Genomic DNA, 20535 nt, shown 5'->3' on the forward strand with positions numbered 1-20535 from the left:
GATGAACTTGCAGTTAGTTGCCTTAAAGCGGCCGTGTCCTGCATCAAGTCGGATCCATCCAGCGTAGCTTCTGCGTCAAGCCAACAGCCCGAAGCACCTACACCTCCTCAGTAGAAAGCATGCCTGTGACTCGCCAAGGTAGCAAGAAAAGGCGCAGTGTTGACACATTTCGTACATTTGCATCGCGCATATCAATGGGTACAACGGATTCCCCGTCGCCAGATGAGAGCGCAAAATCCAGGCCGAGCATCGCTGGGAGCGGCACCACCAGCGAAATCAACATCAACATCACGCCGAGTTTGCCCAAAGAGAAGGTCATCCTTGTCGGATCGGAGCAGACGTTGTTGCCCATGGTCATGTTCAAACTTCGGGATGCCCAGGGCCCCAATCCCATCCTCGCGGACCCTTACGCCAGACAGCTGCTGGAGCGGTGCGACGTCGATATGGATGCGAGTCATTTCAAATTTACCACCGACCAGCGATACGTAACTTGGATCGCCAACCGTGCCAAACGCCTGGATCAGTGGTGTCAAGACTTTCTGGACGCGCATTCAGAACCTGTCACCGTCGTGCATCTTGCCTGCGGCCTAGACTGCCGCTTCTTCCGCGTGAACAAGAGTTCGCGGGTGCGGTGGATCGACATAGACCAGCCTTTGGTGGTCGACCTGCGGTCGCGGCTGATACCACAGCCCGAAGGCGACTACACACTACGCACGCTGGACGTGGCCGCGCCGGGCTGGTACAAAGACATTCCCGCCGACCGCCCGACGCTGATCATCGCCGAGGGGCTGACTCCGTATCTGGAGCCGAAAGACGGCAAGGCCATGATGCGGGATCTGGTGGAATACTTCGGAGGGAACGGCCTCAGCGGACAGCTGATCTTCGATTCGCTGGGCAGCCTCTCTGTGAACTTGACGACATTCATCAAGGCGCTGCGCACGAGCGGGTCGGCATTCAAATGGGGCATTGATGAGCCCGGGGAGATCCTTTCGCTCCATCCCCATCTGACGATGCGCGATCGAATCCAATGGCGCGAGTTCATGGATAGTCACCCACCCTTCTTCGGGCCGTACGGCACACCAATGGCATCGATTCTCCCTTCTTTTGAAAAAAACATACAGTTTTGGCGTTTTGATTTTATATAGTCGCACTGCGAGAAATTCGACGGTTTGGCGCAACGGATCGGCGGGAGGGAAAGCCACGTGAACTGTCACCTTAAAAGAAATAGCGGTAGTCGCAACGAAGAGTTGTATATGAACTCGCATGTGTACGTGAACGATATCTACTCTGCTACTTGCTACTTGCTACTTGCGACTTGCTAAGGTCTAACTAATCCAAAGTCAGCGTCCGTCCGATCCAGGCCACTGAAGCCGTGGGCAGCCACCGTTCCTTGGCGGGCGCCGGCCAACCAGTGACAGCGCATTATCTTATCATGGGATGAGTAGCGGGAATTACGTCACGGCATCAGGCCCCCAGCCTTAGGCTTCGTGAGTACAGGAACATGCGCATGCAGGTTCATTGGAGATTGCATGTACGCAACTGTGCCTCTCTGTGTACCTGCTTGCCTCTCGCGCTGTCGCGTTCTTATCGTGAGCCGGTGGACCTGGCTGACTTACAAGGATAGAGCTGCTACGTTGGCAGGCATTTAAGCAGGCGAGAGTTCGTCTGTAATCTTGGGATGGCACCGCTGGCCAAGGAAAAAGACATCCCGTTCTCGCAGTCTCGTCTGATGCTTTCTTTGGTTTTTCGTTGCTGCAGCTCATTACTACAGGTATTATCATTGCTCGCGTAATATCCGGTACGTCCTTTGATTCGCCCGCTGTCTTGGAGTTTGTGGGATGCCACGCCTTGGGGTCGTTCCGGTTCAGCTCCCCTCCCAATGACAGGATGCAGGACGTTCGACAAGGGGGCGCTGTAGATTAAGAGAAGAAAAGAAATACCACACACACCAGGCCTCACTTGAATTCACTCTTCGCGACGAAGCTTCTGCCAAAGTTGCATACTAATCATTTTGTTGAGACCTAGGTATCCAATCCCGTGTCTATTATATACCTGTGTCCAGTTTAGAGGTCTCAGTCACACCTGCTATTGATCAACACACACCTCTGCGACCGATATAATGTCAGCCCCCGAAGTATCGCACGGCCGTGGAGGCGCTGGTAACATCAACCCCGACTCGACTCAATACGTCGACGGAGAGATCACGCGGCAGGGCGAGGAAGGCACCCAGAATGCCGGGCCCTACTCCACAGGTCGAGGAGGTGAGTCAAACACTCAGGGGATAATCCCATCGCTATCACCCCCGTCGTCAGTCCATCGCATTCTAGAGCACTTACATCGAAGAAAGCCCCTTCGTGCTACCCCAAAACTTGCCCCCGCGGGTTGACTCACTCGGCTGAGAACCCATTTCCTCCTTGACAAACAACAGCCATGCCCATAATCACTCCTTCTATGTCCCTTCTCCATAATCATTGCTGCTAATCCCGTTCCCCGCGCCATGTAGGCGGCGGCAACATAGGCGAGCCGGGCAAGGAGCCGGGGCTGCGGACCGACAAGGATGTGGTTCCTGCCGCGGCCACGCGCCACTCTGAGGAGGAGCCCTACCATACGGGCCGGGGGGTGCCGCCAACGTGCACTTGACCGACGACGACGAGGCAAGCAAGAAGAAGGTGGCCGATTCGGCGACGCCGGCCGCCAAGCAGCAGACCAGCACCGCCGACAAGCTCAAGCACAAGGTATTTGGCATGTTCAAGAAGTGAGGCGTCGTTGGGGCTCTTTCCCCGCGTCTTCATACCGGTGGTTTTGCTTCTGTTGTGCTCATTATTGGACGGATGGCACTTAACGATTATGAAGAGGACCCGGGGGGCGATGCTGTGGATGTGTTGATTGCTCCTTGGAAATACCCTTACTTGCCTTTCCTGCAAAGGTTAGGCATGCTTTCAATTCCATACAAATTTATTATGAGCGAGTACATAACGTCACAAATGCTATTTGGTGCGAACTACAGCACTTATAGGGGAGAAAGCAAAATGCTTTCATTTATGTTGTTGCCTGGGTAGGTTATTTACCCCCAACGACTCAAACTGTCACCATCCGAGAATATCTCAATTTTTGAAGAACCTGAAGCTGCCTCCAGTGTATATGTTGTAGTCTACAGTCAAGGGGATAGACGTTCTACAATCACCATAGTAGGCGTGTTGCACCAGGAGCTGATGCGCGCCTGGTCGTTGATTAAGATCGAAATTGGTTCATTCTTGAAGTGCTGGTCATGATTTTGAACTAAGATCTGTTTTCCACAACTACCCTTATATCCCTTTCATTTCCAAGACATATCGCCTTTGGATTAGACAGGCATCGCACTTATCCAGAGGGCATATATCACACAACATCGACCAGTGACAGCATGGGCTATGATGAGCCCTAGGCTCTCTGTTTGAATGCTCATTTCAAGGCATTGGCAATAGCGGTATAAGCAGCCTTCGGTTGATATTGGGCGTTGAACAGAAGAGGGTTGTTCTGTGATCGCCAAGAGTCCTGAGGTGATGAATCATTAGCATGTGTTTCATGGATTTACTCCCAATTCCGGGAGAATACATCAACGGGGTCCAAACATACAGGATCACGGACACCCCAGACAGTCACGCCAACACAAGACTTGATATTTAGACACCCGTTGACCACCGCGACGTAGTCGTTGCTGCCAGCGTTGACGATGTCGAGCTCGGTGATGGCGACCTCCTTAACCCCGGTGGCGGCGAGCGCGGCGAGAGCCTGTGCATTGGCGGAGCCCTGGCCGGCCTGCAAGTGGCCCTGCGAGCCAATGCCGTCGATGGGGACGCCGGCGGCGATCCACTTCTTCACGTGCGCAACCATGCCGTTGGTCAACTTCGCGTAGTTTGGGCTGTCTAGGTTGTAGTCGTTGATGTAGAGGATGGCGTCGGGGTCGGCTTTGCGGGCGGCCTCGAAGGCGATGCGGACGAAGTCCTCGCCCAAGACCTGTGAGAAAACGGATCCGCGGAGGCCGCCGTTCTCGTCAAAGATCTCGTTCACGACATCCTGTTGGTAGGTGGTCTTAGTATCTTGCAGGGAAACATCCCCGAATAGGGGCTAAGTGATGCAACATACCCAAGCTCGGATCTTTCCCTTGTATCGAGTGACGAGGTTCGTTACGTCTTGAAAGTTCCAAGTCAGCAGCTACTTCCCACAGCAAACTTCGCTCCGTTGCCCGTGAGTCAAGGGACAAGGACCTACGGTTCTGAATGACGGTGGTCAAGGTTGATTTGTCCCTGATGTTGCTGACCCAGCCAGGGAGCTGCGAGTGCCAGACGAGGGTGTGACCTCGGACTGTCTTGTTGTTCTCCTGCGCCCAGTTCACGAGGTAATCAGCACCGCCATAGCTCATCGAACCTCGAGAAGGCTCGGTGGCGTCCCACTTCATGGAATTCTCGGGAGTGAGCTGGCCGAAGTCGGGTTTGATCACACCGGCATTCTGGCTGTTCGACAAGGTGCGCTGGTCAGCACAGGTTCCAAAGTAAAGCTTCCCCTTGCTTTTGATCAGCTGGTCGATGCTTGGGTGGGACTGGCGTCCGACGAGCTCGGCGGGGGCCGCGAGGGCGGACAAGGGGGCCAGGAGCAGAACAAGTGCGGACTTCATCTTGATGGAGCGGTTTGATCACCGTGGTGTTTAGAAGGCGGGAGGTTGCAGTTGCTCCTTCTGGCAACGCAAATCCCAAGGGCGGCTCTAGGCGTGAGCTTTATAGTTCGGGCGGCAAACCGTCACGGAAGATGACGACCGAACCAGAGATGGTCGGCCGTGTTGAAGCAAAGCAACCATAGCACTTGCTTGGTCCAGTTCATCGAGCAGGAGTCATGTCAATGTGGGGTCGAAGACGTACACGTAGTTCCCATTGAGCAAAGTGCGGAGCCGAAGGCTTACCCCTGATACTCCCCTTGCCCTAAGACGGGTGTGCAACAGTATGGGGAAGCATCGGGGCGGCTGGATGGTAGCACCCAATGGGGAAAATGCACATGGAGATCCACGAATAAGACCTGAGTCGACCGTACGAACCTGGGTACATGGAACCCAGGAACATGTCAACCGTGGGTGAAGACAATAGCCTGAAAGAACGACGTTCGGGCCATATGCCAGATCATCGGCACATACGGTCGCTGGAAAGGATGGAAATAAGCACCCCGGAAAGATCGACGACAGGGTGGCCCGTCTTGGCATCGATGACCTAGCGACGGCCAACACACACCAACACCATCATTGACCTGCTAGAGCGTGCGGCCAGGTCGAATTCCATCTATAGAAATCGAACCGGCTCACATGATATCTAGGACCCAAAGTTGGACAGACTTCGGGTCTGCAGCCTCGCCCTGCCGTAGCATCATTCGGTGCGCAAGACGCCATCTGGAAACTGAACATGCGTCCCAATATCGAATATCGGCGAAGGAACCCCCGTCAGCCACAAACGTCTTTCATCATGCCACTAGGACCTGGTTCCATATTGCTTGCAAATTGCGGACATGGCATGTTAATAAGTCAGTGATGTTGCCATCGTCATCGATCTTGTTAATGCTATCGACATAGCCACCTCACCTCATTGACCGAACCAGCCGAGACGCTTTGTGGTTGGCATATATAAGCTCTGAGTGAGCCCCAGGCGTACATGTTCGAACGCTTGGTTCCTGGAAATGCCTATTGGCGAGGGACACAAGCTTTGTGGCAGGCCTGGGCACTTGTTACGTAAGTATAGCCCAATCCCAGTAAGGAAAACACTAGTAGGCAGTAGGTACTCGATGAGCACACGTGCGTGCGTGCGTGCTTGTTATAGTAAAGGTGTATAACCGGCTTACAGATACATGGTAGTACAATGGTACTGGTGGAAACCTATGGTTATATGTTACCCATGGTCGATGGGTCACACCCATAAAGATGGCCTGGCTGAAGGCAAGGTCATCCGTAACCATGGACTCCCTTCTCTCCAGATCAGGATTTTCTGAAGGAAAGCATGAGATCTCGATGTCGCAGACAGCAATGATCATTCGGGGGAGAGCCACCACGACCCCGCGTTCTCGTGCTGGAGTGGTGGAGTCGTAGCGTAGCAGCAGGCCAAGCTCCCAGCTCCAGATCCTAGTTGGGAATGCCGGTCTCAAGGCTACATATACGGCGAGAGCTTCCACCGGCTCTGGGCTCGGCCTCTCTCCGCAAGGGTCCCAGGGGGTTGGGAGAGGACGCTAAATTGGCCAGTGAAAGAGAGAGGGCGCTTGAATCTTACGACGGTTTCGCGGTTGTGGCTCAGCATCCACATTGGGCCTCTACGAGAGGTTTCAAGAAGGCGGCACCTAGAAAGACGACGATCATGGTGTTGAGTGCGTGCCACATATTGCATATGCGGCGGATGCGTCGCCTATAGTAAAATCGCTACGATGTACACCGAGAATCGTCAGAAAAGCTGGGTACAACAACGAAGCCCCTTGGAGCGTTCCTTGACAACCTTCCCATCGCAACTTTTCTTCATCTTACTTGTGCCTATCAAGACCTGTGGTGGTAAATCTTCGAACTTCGCGGCAACCGCTTTTGCTCGCCCAGCTGCTGAACGCATTCGCCATAGCCAACAGGAAGAAGGTCGATTGACGATTGTCATCTCGAAAAACAAACCCCACCCACCTGCACGTAACCGATTAACGCGCATGTTTGGCTACTTTGCAGCCCAACAAGCAATTAAGGGGGCGTCTGTGCCTGTGCCTATGCCTGTGCCTGTGCCTGTGTCTCCAGGTCCAGTCAACAACACTAATAATAGTAATAACACAATCTCAGGCTAGCAGGTGACGGCTGGGGGTCGCTGCTCTGTCTTGCAAACGACCACATACCTACCTACCTACCTACATACATACATACATACGTACGTACATGCACTCAAAGGTGCGCAGAGTTTAGGCAGTGTGTGCGTGGCGGTGTATGGATGTGACGGTGTGAGGGAGCTGTGCGGACCGAACTATTGGCGGTGGTTTAGTGTCTGCTGTGCGACGGCTCGCTTTGCTTTGCTTTGCTTTGCTGGCACGGAACCCAATATGGCCCCGCGAAACGAAGAGCGCTTACCTCCACGGCCTACCCTCTTGTCCATTCCATCCTTCGCCAAATCTTTCAAATCTTACCAATCTTCATTCGAAGCCGACGATGAAAGATCGACGTCCGAATCCGACGCCATGAGTCCCAGAACGAGCATCGAGAACGGGGAGCGCGGCGAAGGTCGCTATCCTGCCGAAGATAGGCGGCCTACCACCAGCAAGGAGCTCGCGGGATGGTGAGCGCAACATCACTGCCCTTGAATGCCCGGAAATGCTGACCCCGAGGCCCCGAAAAGGTACATGTACGCTTTTGCCGCTGAAACCTACATGATATGTGGTGAGTCCAGCTTCCATTCCCGTCTCAATACCCATGCTGGTGGTGATACGGATAGCTAACCTGCCCATGCGATAGCCATTTGTAAGTACGGCCGCCGTGCATGCATGCGACATGCTTTGCGCAGACTCGAATCCGCTGCGACTAACACCCAACTTCTACAGCCTCCTTCATCCCAATCCTACTCGAAAGCCTGGCCAGAGACAATGGCGTGCTCTTATCCGATCGAAAGTCGCCATGCCCAAGCAGCGATATCAAACCTCCCAAAGGGGAGGAGTCGCAGTGTATCGTAAACGTGCTCGGGATCGAGATCAACACGGCGAGCTTCACCATGTACACCTTTAGTATCAGCGTGCTGCTTCAGGCCCTTCTTGTTGTCAGCATTAGTTGTGCGGCCGATCATGGAAACTACAGGAAACGCCTGCTCCTGATGTTTGGCTGGGTCGGTAGTGTTTGCGTCATGGCCTTTATATTCGTCTTCAAGGAGATTTATGTCCTCGGCGCTTTACTGGCCATCGTCTCCAATGTGTCGTTTGGCGCTTCGTTTGTCCTCTTGAACTCGTTTCTGCCACTACTGGTCCGTCATCATCCCAGGGTGCAAGAGGCCGCAGTCGCCGGCGTCGTCACGTCCGACCCCCGCGAGACAAGCGCCGAATCGCAGCAACATCACTTGTCGACCGCAGCCGAAGGGTCCTTGAACAACTCGCAAACAGCTTTATTGCTGCAAAACGATGCCGATTCTGACTATAACGAGTTGGTTAGAGCACCCACGCATTCAGAGCTCACTTCTATCGAGTTGCAACTATCTACCCAAATTTCAGCCAAGGGTATAGGGATCGGGTACGGCGCGGGCTTGTTCGTGCAGTGCATGTCTATTCTCATACTTATCGCGATGGGGAGCTCGACGTGGTCACAACGAGTGGTTCTCCTGGTCATTGGCTCATGGTGGGCTATCTTCACCATACCTGCAGCTATGTGGTTGAGACCGCGGCCTGGACCTCCACTACCCAAAACTGACGGGAACAGCCGCTGGGCTTGGTTGTCCTATATCGTCTATGCGTGGAAAAACCTGTACCGCACCATCAAACTTGCCAGGCGCCTCCGCGACATTGTGCTCTTCCTGGCAGCATGGTTTCTGCTGTCAGACGCCGTTGCTACGACCTCCACGACCGCTATACTGTATGCAAAAACAGCCTTGGGTATGAAGCCGTGGGCGCTGGGGATGATCAATGTCATCTCAACCACGACTGGTGTGCTAGGCGCATTCTCCTGGTCGTTTGTCTCGCGATATTTTGGGCTTGCCCCTCACCGCACAATCCTGGCTTGTATAGCGCTGTTCGAAATCATCCCTATTTATGGCTTGTTGGGTTACTTGCCGTTCGTAAAGCAATGGGGGGTCATCGGGCTACAGCAGCCGTGGGAAATGTATCCCTTGGCTGCTATTTACGGATTGGTGCTGGGTGGGCTCGGCGCGTATTGTCGGTCGTTATATGGAGAGCTCATTCCTCCCGGATCGGAAGCAGCATTCTACGCACTCTACGCCATCACTGACAAGGGTTCCAGTGTCTTTGGGCCGGCCATCGTCGGTGCCATTATTGACGCCTCTGGGGAGATCCGACCCGCCTTCTGGTTCCTGGCGGTGCTAGTCGGCCTTCCAGCACCGCTCATATATCTTGTGAATGTAGAACGAGGCAAGATCGAAGGCGAAAAGTTGGCCGAGGTGCTCGAGGGATTTAAGAACCAGGAAGACGCATCTAGTCTACCCCACGCAGACGACGAATCCCGTGGAATGCTCGCATCGTATGACGGCGATGGTTAATAGACAGGGACCCTGACCGACATGGCGTTTTGTACTTTGGACTGCCCCTTCCGAGATTGCATGGCGTTGGCGTTGGTTTTCTAGACTATCTACTCACATAATTCACGCCTGTTTCGTCTCCTGGCCATTCGCGAAACATGACAGCAATGACAAACAACAAAGGCAGACCAGGTGCACATTGGCAAACTCAGCAATTAGCTTCCCGTCATGGATAAGAAGAAGAAAGGCGTGCACAGTTACGCCGCGGGTTGACTTAACGGCATGTAAAATTGCATACCTCATGCGTGTAGGTAGTTTGGCATCCAAGGGACTGAACCAACAACAACAGCACTGGGCACGCTGGTGGCCAAACTGCTCGAGACCCCACCAGCATTGTATTATTTAGTACCTGAATGCGTAGTACTGGTTGTCGTTCCTGTGCGACGTGGTGGGTATGCGTTACGCATCTATACGGTGGCACGCTTTATACGACGAGTACATGAAATGAGCTACTCCGATCGATGGTAGTTAGTTGTCAGCTGGCTCACGTGGTGTTCAGAGCGAGTTGGGTTTCTTGGCTTGGTCGCATATGACCCTACAGTCTCTGCAAATGAAGCATCATGAAGATATGCAACTCACTCAATACATGCATTTTCGGAGGGGGGGCGGCTATATCCAATCGGTGTTATGGCCAGGAGAAACACTCCAGCAGCGTCATAAAGCCGTTAGAGCCAAATGTTTCCGAGCCAGGATCCGAGTGCTTAGGCAGTCGTAGTCGTTAGTGCTGGTACTGCTGGCCTGGTCCCCCAGCCCCCAATCAATGCCTGGAGCTGGCCTCTCTAAAGACTCTGGGCGTCTCCAATCACGTGGTGCTTGATGACGGGCCTTTTCCTCTCTCTCTCTCTTTCTCTCTCTCCCCTGTGCCTGTTCCTCCTCCAGGGCTCCATCTAATAGTGATTAGAGGTTAAAAAAAGCAGGTGGCTAGGAACTTTTGGAGCGCAGTCCACTCCAGCTCTGTCAGCAACACGCGATCGCGAAGACCGACCCGACCGATACGACGGCGTCCAATTGATCGACCTGCTTCCGTATTCTACTGGCTGAATCAGGCAGACGATACGGCCATTGAGGGAGGCTGGCATATCCATCTTTCCGCAGTCCGCATCCATCTCCATCGCATCACAACCTTCATCATCGCATTCAACGCTCCCGCTACTCTACACCGGGCTCGGCAATTGGAACCCAACATTCAATTCCCCAAGCCAGTCAGACAGTCGCGTCTTCTCAAGAAGCTATTGGTCTCCAAACCACCCCCAAATCTGACATACTCGTCGTTCCTCCACATCATTTGCGTTCCCTGTCAGCGGGAGGAAAAAAAAGACAGCTAGCTTTCTAGCTATCCAGCACTCTCTTTTTGCTGAGTGTGACTGCCTTGCATTGGTGATGCTCTTCCCCCGCCACTGAATTCTCCATTGAACGGCCGGCGGTTTCGATTGATATCACCACTGTTCGCTCCACTGGCGCGCGCGACTACATCCCCATATCCATCAAGCCTTCATTTTATCCTGGGGCATTTCCTTTACTCTATTTTGCTTTTGGTTGCCCAATTCAAGCTCGGTTTTTTGTCACGCTGTTGGATTGAAGATTGCTTGTCGCAATCCTGCCATCGCATCACACTACCGCGCACACTCGCACAAGGGATATACATCACCAATCGGCTGGGTTTGCGACAAACTGTTTCTCTCGCCCAGGGCGCCTCCACCAGGATTATCATTTCCCCCGCGCCTCAACCTCGCAGAACGCGCCGGTCTTTTGACACGACCAGAAGCTGCCTTGCCTAACCGCGTACTCTATCGACTATTACCTTTTCCCTCCCTTCCTCGAACGCGCCCGTTGGTCAGTACCTCATAAACCATGGCGAGCGCACGCAAGCGACCAAGGGCCGAGCAGGACGAGAGCTGGGCAGAGTGCCCCTTCAAGGTAACTCACCCGACCCCGGGCGATAAGGACAAGAAGCAGAAGAAGAGGAGGCGCCAGGGTTCGAAAGAGAAAAGCCCTCCGCCACCACAAAAGACACCTCTGCAGGTTTCGCCCTTTGCGCCCACGGGCAAGTTCAAGGACCCCAATAACACAATGGACCGTCATTTCCTTGTCACGCCAAACCAGGAATGGGTTGATATGACGAGATACAACAGCTTTGTTTGTACGTGAACCTCCCCCTTCTCCGCGCGTTTTAGGGATGGCTCTATACTAACGCGGCTATTACCATAGTGAACGGGATCAAGTACTACAGCGAAGGCTTCATCTTTGTCGCCAACAGCTCGACAATTCAGCGACAGAAGAACCCAGACGAAGCGATGCAGCCGAGGAAGCGATCAGATGACGATTGGGTTGCCCGGATTCTCGAAATTCGCGCCAGCGACGAGCATCACGTATATGCTAGAGTTTACTGGATGTATTGGCCCGATGAGCTGCCTTCTGGCACGCAGGATGGGAAGAAATATGTCCAAGGCAGGCAGCCGTATCACGGGCGTAACGAGCTGATAGCTTCCAACCACAGTATGTTTTCATGAGCAGTATGATACTCGGCAGTTATCTAACCAAACCTACAGTGGACGTCATCAATGTCGTGAGCGTCACTGCTTCAGCCACAGTTAACCAATGGGACGAGCAAAATGAGGAAGAGATTCAGTCGGCTTTGTACTGGCGACAAGCTATAGACGTGCGAACCATGGAACTATCGGTAAGTTCGCAGCGGCAAGCACCCAAGAACATGCCGCTAACTGCCTCAACTACAGTCTGTGGAGCCTCGTTGCCGTTGCAATCAGCCCGAGAACCCCGATAAGGTTTTGATTGGTTGCAACAGCGATGGCTGCTCAAGCTGGCTACACGACGACTGCCTCCTCCGCGAAGCCCTGATGGCCACCTACCAGCGCCTCGGCACCGACAAGTCGCACAGATCCAAGCCTGTCAAGGAAGAGAACGCGGATGGTGAGGGACCCAAGCGACCTCTTAGCCCGAGCGAGTCTGGTGCTGCCCAAACAACACAGCATTCGATTGACGTCAAGCCGGAAGACCAGAAGACCATCAAGCTTGCCGATGTCGAAAATAACGCCGAGAACATGAACGTTGGCAGGAAGGATAGCACTACCATACCCGTCGCGTCCTCCAGCAATAACGGCGAGCCCAAAAAGAGGGGCCGTCCACGAAAATCTGACGCTGGCGAGTCAAGCGCATCCAAGCCCTACGAAGGTCTCTTCGAGGGTGTCATCAGAAACGAGATATCTCCGCCGGTAGTGGAGATTACAGACCTCCGGCAAGACATTTCTGGCGGAGAGAAGTCATGGACAGAGCCTATCAGATGCCTTCTTTGCTCGAAGGTTATCCAGTAATCGGCGGCCTCTCCTTTTATGGCACGCGCCATATCCAAGCCGCCCCTATTACTGGGCCGATTATCAACCTTGGCGATCCCACCCGTTAGCTTGAAATATGGTCCCACATTTATATACCAGTATCAAGTTATCTAATGTGCAGCGCAAATTGGGTTATGCTTTTTCTTGCCCGGCGTTCAGGGGAGGTGTTTGTTAGATACCCTGCAGTTTTTGCGGGGTGTCCTTGGGTTCGGTGGCATCTGCAGGCAAGTCGGGACGATGCTGATGAGATCTAGGGGAGAACAAGACCGCAAGAATGAGTTGGAAAAGCACGTGACAAAGCAATGTGTTGTTAGCAGCATCGGTGGCCCAGGCCCAGGCCCAGCCGATGCGGTGTGATGCGAAAAGGGGGCACGTAGCTGATGCAGGAGTACGGCCCTCGTTGAGCAGTAATATGGCTATATTCTTACTCCGGAAGCGGCCAATCATGGGTATGTCGAGCATTGGACTAAGTATACTTACTCCGGGCGGGCGAAGCAAGCCGTGGTTGGTTTTGGGCGGATGGGAGCTGATGTCTAAGGTAGATGTCTTTACCTGTACATAGTAACTCAGTTAACTATCTTCTTTTTCTACTACTGACACTCGTTAGATGTGTGTCTGTTCTATTCTGCGGTGTGATATCCTGTGTATTCTGTTAAGGTAGGTAGACTGCAAATCCAAGGGCAGCTAAATCATGTTATAAAGGCCGTGTTTAATAGGAGTCTCCTTTCCAAGTGAATATCTACGTCCGGAATTAGAGTTGGTAGCCCAGTAAGACGGTTCTATATATATAAATTAAACGACATAATATACACTATCGAACATTTAACAAGGAGGGGTTCATTCGACCTAGTGTTTTATTGCTCTTTAATAGCCCCCTGACCGGATGCACGTGTCGAACGAGGTTATTCCCTCGAGACATCACTAGCCACGACTTGAAGTGGCACGCATTCTGTTCGAGCCCGAGGCGCTTGGGACGGGTACCCGGGCTGCACCTGTACCAATGGGATCTGATCGGTAGCGGGGAATGTGTAGTATAAGTTTAGTTCGGCGCAAGTTGGACCCCTCGGGACCGGCGCGCCTGTCAGTCGTAATTTGCATGTGGAGCTGAGATAGGGGACACTTCTGTATAGCACGGTTACGCTTCGTGTTGTCGTCTTGTATCTTGGGATTGTGCAGATGAGCGGGTTCCGAATGTTCGGCTTGGTAGCTCAACTACACACATGTGCAAGCGATGTGTGCGTGATATGCCAAGGAATCCAAAGATGTGCGGCAAGGATGCGATTCAACGCATATGTATGTACGCATATGTATGTATGTAGTCTTTCTAGCTAGGTTGCGATTTGGCTCAGATCATTTTCTTTCTCGCGACTTGAAATTGGATTACTTTCCGCTGATCCACAGACACAGCATTGGCAGAGAATAGTCGTAAGGTTGGAATGTATCGAAGTGCCGCGTGCCGGCATCGGTTGGGTACGTAATCACCCGGCCTCAGGTACAGGAACCCAGAAGGTTGCATGCTGATTTCAACCTAATAGCACGAACCTTTTTGGGGCCCGGGGAGAATCACCATTAAACAAGACGGACGTGGGCTGGTGGAATGCCAATAACGCCAAACGGTGCCGATGACGCCGTCATGTGCCATTGGCCATGGATAGTACGAGCGAGTTCTGGTACGAGTATGTGCCTGATGCCTGTTTCCCTGAAAAGAACACATGCTTGCTTATACCCGGACCAAGCTGTTGGGTCGGCCTGCCAGCTGCTTTGCTTGATGCCATCGGATTCTAGGCCGCAATGCTGGAAAGAGAAGCAGGCATCCTGGTATTTCGAGCACGCTAAAGTAATGTCGCTGGTAGTGGACTAGCGACCCGGTGCCAGCCCCCACCTCGCCCACTACAGTAGGTTCTCTGAATCCAGCCCCCCCCACCGTAGATTAGGCCTGTCCGGCCTCCTTCAAGCGTCGTGATTGGAGCAAAACAGGACTTTCTGCGCGGAAACTAACGAGCTGCTGCGTGCGCAATTGCACGTCCATCCCCCCCCCAGCTGTAATTACGTAGTTGGAGGCTTGGAGCCCACGATCTGAATCTGGGCACTTCCCAATGAAGTAGCCGAGACCCTGTGTGTGGTGTGCTATGGTAGTATGGGTGTACTTGTGCTTGTGTTTTGCTGTGCTGTGGTACTCTGTACCTGCCGTGTAATTGGCCGCGGGCCTGTGTGTCGTGTTGCCTTGGATCTTGGAAAAGGACAGCTTCTGGTCGCTTACCAGCCCAAAAGGCTGGCCATTTCGAAACCTCTCATTGACTCGTGTAACTTGTTTTTCGCGGCTTGCATTCTTCCACTACTTCTGCAGCTATCGCCAGCTCCTACGCCTCTCTTTCCACCAACCCCTCGTCTTCTTCCTTACCTCTTACTGCTCTGCCGCTGCGACACTTCCACGGCGCTATTCCCGTCAAAGCTATCGGGGCAACAACCCGCCTCATCTTGATTCACCACGTGTATTGCTTGTCTCTTTTTTTTTTAATCTATTTCAATAGCTTTGCCGCCCATTGGCCTCGATTAGCACGGTTCAAGGCAGCTTGTAGACGCCTCACCACATCAAAATAAGCTTACAGCTAGCTCTACACTACCCAAGTCTGTAGGAGAGCAACAACCTCCAGCATATGGCCTAAGCTACTGCCTTTTGCCCAATTTCATTCGACAGACTCGGTGGCTTCTCGAGCAAGAACAACAACCCAAGTGCCAGCGAAGCGCTTCCTTCTCGCAGAAGCCCATTGTCGCAATGGCGACCGAACAATCCGCCGCGGAGCTTAAGCAGCAGGGCGCCATCGAGGCCGCCGGCAACCCGGACTCGAGCGTCACCGCCAACGATGCCCAGAGAAAGATGGTGGAGGAGAGCAAAAATGCTGGCGTAGCTGCTTTCACTTTCGACCCAGACGCCAGCCCCGAGGAGAAGCGGCGCCAGGCCAAGGCTGTGAGTCTCCCTCGCGTCTATCGTGATCCCTAACCGAATAAACTGCTGACTGCGTACTTTCCCTACCTCCAGGCCGTACCTGACGAGCTGCGACCTCATCGAAAACACAAGGCTGTGGCGGTGGTCACTGACGCCGACGACGGAGCCAAAGCCGACTACGAACTGCCCTCGCCCTCGCGAGCCGGTGCGATCGACGTTCCCAAAGACAAGGAGGGAAACCCCTTCTCAGATGATTCGAACGATACAGAGAGGCCCGAAGACATTGCTGCCAGAGTCGGGTGGCCGCAGCGTTTCGGTTGGCCCCACGACAGCCCCATGACCGCCGAGAGTCTGCTCGACCATCAGACATGGTTGGAGGGGAAGATTCCTGCTCACCTCTACGGAGACTGGTACCACAATGCTGGCATCATCATCTTCGCCTGCCTCTCGTCCTGGCTGGTGGCTGTCCTGGGCGGCGGTTTGTCCTGGGTCTTCATCGTCATGGCAATCTGCTCGACCTACTACCGCACCTCCATTCGACGGGTTCGCCGCAATTTTCGAGACGACGTAACAAGGGAAATGTCCCTTATGAGAAAGACGGACGTGGACGCCGAGTCCCTGGAATGGATCAATGCTTTTATGCTCAAGTTCTGGCCCATCTACCAGCCAGTACTTGCCGAGACCATCATCAACTCAGTCGACCAAGTCCTGAGCTCCGCAACTCCGGCCTTCCTCGACAGCCTGAAGCTGAAAACTTTCACGTTGGGCTCGAAGCCTCCGCGCATGGAACATGTCAAGACTCTGCAAGCCGAGGATGATATGGTTATCATGGACTGGAAATTCAGCTTCACCCCCAATGATACCGCCGATATGACCCACAAACAGATCAAGAACAAGGTCAATCCCAAGGTCGTCCTGGAAATTCGGGTTGGAAAGGCCATGATTAGCAAGGGCCTCGACGTAATTGTTGAGGACATGGCGTTCTCCGGCATTATGCGCCTCAAGCTCAAACTGCAGTTCCCTTTCCCTCACATTGAGAAGGTAGAGATGTGCTTCATGGGACGCCCCGAGATTGACTACGTATGCAAGCCTCTGGGTGGAGAGACGTTTGGTTTTGATATCAACTTCATCCCGGGTCTCGAGAGCTTCATCCTTGAACAGATACACGGAAACCTGCAACCGATGATGTACCATCCCAATGTCTTCCCCATCGAAGTCGCCAAGATGCTAGCTGGAACGCCAGTCGACCAAGCAATCGGCGTTGTCGCGGTGACGCTCCACGGAGCTCAAGGCCTGAAGAACCCCGACAACTTTGCTGGCACTGTAGACCCCTATGTCATCGTCTCGCTGAGCCGACGTGGAGAGCTCGCCCGGACCAAAACAATCAAAGACACATCCAATCCTCGCTGGAACGAAACCAAGTACGTCATCATTAGTTCGTTCCACGACAGCCTTGATTTGGAGATCTTCGACTATAATGAAATCCGAAAGGATAAGGAGCTTGGAATAGCTTCTTTCCAGCTGGATCAACTGGAAGAGGCGAACGTATTTGAGAATGAGCGACTCGAGGTCACGTCCAACGGAAAAGCCCGTGGTGTAGTCTCTGCCGATGTTCGCTTCTTCCCCGTATTGGAGGAAACTACCTTGCCTGACGGGAAGGTGGAGCCGCCCCCCGAGACAAACACTGGTATTCTCCGCTTCACCCTTCATCAGGCAAAGGATCTGGACGGTAGCAAGAGCATGGTCGGGCTTCTCAACCCCTACGCCGCTTTGCTTCTCAATGGCAAGGAGATTCACCACACCAAGAAACTCAAGCGCACCAACAATCCGATTTGGGACGATGGCTACAAGGAGGTCCTCATTTCCGACAGGAAGAATGCCAAACTGGGAATTGCGATCAAAGATGACCGAGAACTCGCCGGTGACCAGCTTGTCGGTACTTACCAAATCAAGCTGGAGGATCTACTAGAGATGATGGAACAGGGCAAGGATTGGTACAATCTCTCGAATGTCAGTTCTGGGCGTATCAAGGTCACTGCACAGTGGAAGCCCGTTGCTGTGACGGGTGACTTGGCCGGCACTGGTGGTTACCAGACACCGATAGGTGTCATGCGTCTGCATTTTAAGAACGCTCGCGACCTTCGTAATTTCGAGACCATGGGTAAATCGGACCCCTATGTTCGTGTGGTCCTATCTGGTATCGAGAAGGGAAGGACGGTAACACATCGCAATACCCTCAGCCCTGAATTCGACGAAGTCATCTACATTCCGATGCATTCGTCAAGGGATCGCCTCACTTTGGAAGTTATGGATGCTGAGAAAATGGGCAAGGATCGCAGCCTGGGTCTCATTGAGTTATTGGCTAGCGATTATATCACCCAGGACGAAAATGGCGAATACCTTGTCAACGATAGAAAACCACTCCTCGAGGGTGGTCTTCGCTTGCATGGGAAAGGCATTGCCAAGGGTGTCCTTTGCTATACCGCATCTTTCTTCCCATGCTTGAACATCGCCGACCCCGATGATGAAGAGGAGGAGGAAGCGGCGGCAGCCGAGGAATCGAATAACTCTCTGGAGCTCTCTCGGTCAGTGGATGCTGGAAAGATCACGTCGCTGGAGCGGAAACCAACGCAGAACGGCCAAAGTGCACCCTTGTCCCCGTCAATGCCGCCGATCACGCCAACGTCGCCAACTTTCTCCGATCGCCGTGATGCCCCCAGACAGGCTCCAAAGATCCGTCTTACGCCTGAAGAACTGCTCAAGCACGAGTCCGGCTTCCTCATCTTCCATTTCATGGAAGCTGAAATGCCCAAGAGTGGTTCCCACGTTGAAGTATATGTTGACGACATGCTGTTCCCTTCGTATGTATCCGGTTCAGCTAAGCACAAGTCGCATAAGTTTGACGAGATTGGGGATTGCTTTATCCGCGAACTCGACTTCTCTAGATTGACGCTGAAGGTCCGGGAAAAGCGAGAGAAACCTGGCGAGGAGCGTGATGAGGATCACACCATCGCTCGTCTCGCCGGAAACACCCTGGATACTCTCAAACAATGCCTGGTAAGCTTCCGAGGCATGCCTGTCCGCTGCGCTATTGCTAACACACGCCAGAATAACCCTACCGTACTGAAGTTCAAGGACGGCGAGAATGGAGGAACCTGGGTGAAGGTAAGCCTGAAGTACATTCCTGTGCAAATGGAACTCGATCCCAGCGAAAGTATCAACAACATGGGCAACCTCCGTGTCGACGTTTTGGACGCGGCTGGCCTGCCTGCTGCCGATTCCAACGGCAAGAGTGACCCTTACGCCCGATTCGAACTCAACGGTCAAGATATCTATAAGACGAAGACGGTAAAGAAGACGCTTGATCCTGTCTGGAATGAGTTCTTCGAAGTGGCAGTGCCATCTCGTACTGCTGCCAATTTCCATGTCAATGTGTACGACTATGACTTTGCAGACAAGCCCGACTTCCTTGGCGGAGCAGACATCAACCTGGAGCAACTTGATCCGTTCAAGGCGAAGGAGATGAAGCTTCTCTTAGACGGCAAGTCCGGTTCGATCCGCATCCGGCTACTCTTCCGACCCGACTATGTCACGCGCACACGCATGGGAACGGGTACCTTCGCCGGAACATTCGGGGCTCCCGGTAGAATTGTCACGGGAGTGGCAGGTGCCCCTATCAAAGGCGGCGTTGCGGTAGCAGGAGTTGTTGGACACGGTGTCGGCAAGGGTGCCTCTTTCCTCAGACGGGGATTCCGCGGAAAGAAGGATGATGACAGCAACGGCACCCTCATGCCGCCCGGCAATCCTGACGTCCCATCCATCGTAACGAATGGGGAAGCAGCCACACCAGCTCCAGGTCTCAGGCGATCTACAGGGCCTCGCGTTGATGGCGCCGAGTCACCCGAGACCCCGCCTGCTTCAGCACACAGCAACCACCACCAACGTACCACAAGCATGGGCGGCGTATCGGTGCATAGCATGGCGCCAGGTGCCGCTGGAGCAGGCACTGCTACTTTCACCGTGATCTCCGCGACTGGCTTCCCGCCATCGTCGGATGCCTACGTGCTGATCCGCCAGCTGGCACCCAAGGACAAGGTCGTTGGAAAGACCAAGCACCAGAAGTCAGCTACCAGTCAGATCCAGTACGGCGAGACATTCACGCACACGTGCACTGCCGACACTCAGTTCCGCCTCGAGGTCAAGGATCACCACACATTTGGCAGCGATGACGATCTGGGCGAGACGCTCTACTTTGTTGACGATACCCAGTCTGGCGGAGAAAAGGAGATCAAGGTCGGCACTGGAGCCGTGGTCATCAAGAGCTCGTTTGAGGAGAACAGCCGGCCCACGACTAGCAGCGATAGCCCGCGCAGTGGAAACACGATGAGGCGGAGCTTCCTCTCCAAGGGGGGCAGCAAGCCTAGTCGCGAGGTCACGCCCAGCTAGTTGCGCCAGCGTGGATCTCCGAGTAGTCTTAGTTCACCCGAAGGGGGAGGCAGGGCCCGGGTGAAGCAGATTGAGATGGTCAGGTCTCACGAAGTCGATTGAATTCGAGTAATCAGCGGCCGGGGAAGGTGGGCGAGGGGGGGAATACGATTCTAATAAGCGCTGGGAGTTGGGTCCAAAAGAGATGGATTTGGGTGGAATTGATTCAGGGATGGCACACGGAGTTTTAACGGCTGGTTGTCTCTTATACTACTTTCTCTCTCGGGTTGATGATCCTTCTGCTCTGTCTTAAAATGGGTTCATGATACGAGTTTCTTAGATCTGTACGCTAACTTTCCCCCTGTGGAAGTGAAGTGACTATAATATTACGTCCTCAAACTATTATAAGCTAACAAAGGCTGATAGACTACATCGTCAAATTGTGTAATATGAAGCTCGAGCCGAGTCTTTCTTGATGCACCAGAGTCAGGGGCTGACATCGCAATATCCTTGGTTATTGAATATAGAAAGGGGCGAGGAGGTTATT

At 53.4% G+C, this 20535-nt stretch overlaps 6 protein-coding genes across 6 annotated transcripts; 5 read left to right on the plus strand and 1 right to left on the minus strand.

Moving 5' to 3' along the window:
- Positions 1 to 194: 194 nt before the first annotated feature.
- PG998_001757 (tetracenomycin polyketide synthesis O-methyltransferase tcmP) lies at positions 195 to 1145 on the plus strand (the record flags this gene model as incomplete). Its single annotated transcript, XM_066868575.1, has 1 exon — positions 195 to 1145. The coding sequence occupies one exon, from the start codon at positions 195 to 197 to the stop codon at positions 1143 to 1145; it is 951 nt and encodes a 316-aa protein (XP_066736990.1).
- A 974-nt stretch (positions 1146 to 2119) lies between these two features.
- Positions 2120 to 2759, plus strand: PG998_001758 (uncharacterized protein; the record flags this gene model as incomplete). Its single annotated transcript, XM_066868576.1, has 3 exons — positions 2120 to 2261; positions 2504 to 2619; positions 2655 to 2759. The coding sequence occupies 3 exons, from the start codon at positions 2120 to 2122 to the stop codon at positions 2757 to 2759; spliced, it is 363 nt and encodes a 120-aa protein (XP_066736991.1).
- Positions 2760 to 3441: 682 nt separating this feature from the next.
- On the minus strand, positions 3442 to 4654 carry PG998_001759 (glycoside hydrolase family 10 protein; the record flags this gene model as incomplete). Its single annotated transcript, XM_066868577.1, has 4 exons — positions 3442 to 3534; positions 3616 to 4056; positions 4126 to 4172; positions 4252 to 4654. The coding sequence occupies 4 exons, from the start codon at positions 4652 to 4654 to the stop codon at positions 3442 to 3444; spliced, it is 984 nt and encodes a 327-aa protein (XP_066736992.1).
- Positions 4655 to 7077: 2423 nt separating this feature from the next.
- PG998_001760 (autophagy protein Atg22) lies at positions 7078 to 9227 on the plus strand (the record flags this gene model as incomplete). Its single annotated transcript, XM_066868578.1, has 4 exons — positions 7078 to 7310; positions 7371 to 7411; positions 7487 to 7492; positions 7573 to 9227. 4 exons carry the CDS (start codon positions 7078 to 7080, stop codon positions 9225 to 9227), a joined length of 1935 nt encoding a protein of 644 aa, XP_066736993.1.
- Positions 9228 to 11117: 1890 nt separating this feature from the next.
- On the plus strand, positions 11118 to 12595 carry PG998_001761 (uncharacterized protein; the record flags this gene model as incomplete). Its single annotated transcript, XM_066868579.1, has 4 exons — positions 11118 to 11406; positions 11475 to 11762; positions 11816 to 11946; positions 12002 to 12595. The coding sequence occupies 4 exons, from the start codon at positions 11118 to 11120 to the stop codon at positions 12593 to 12595; spliced, it is 1302 nt and encodes a 433-aa protein (XP_066736994.1).
- Positions 12596 to 15392: 2797 nt separating this feature from the next.
- On the plus strand, positions 15393 to 20009 carry PG998_001762 (C2 domain-containing protein; the record flags this gene model as incomplete). Its single annotated transcript, XM_066868580.1, has 3 exons — positions 15393 to 15584; positions 15657 to 18620; positions 18672 to 20009. The coding sequence occupies 3 exons, from the start codon at positions 15393 to 15395 to the stop codon at positions 20007 to 20009; spliced, it is 4494 nt and encodes a 1497-aa protein (XP_066736995.1).
- Positions 20010 to 20535: the final 526 nt, after the last annotated feature.

Source organism: Apiospora kogelbergensis, assembly GCF_038363985.1.
Source record: "Apiospora kogelbergensis strain CBS 113332 chromosome Unknown utg000001l_segment0_segment0, whole genome shotgun sequence".
NCBI lineage: Eukaryota > Fungi > Ascomycota > Sordariomycetes > Amphisphaeriales > Apiosporaceae > Apiospora > Apiospora kogelbergensis.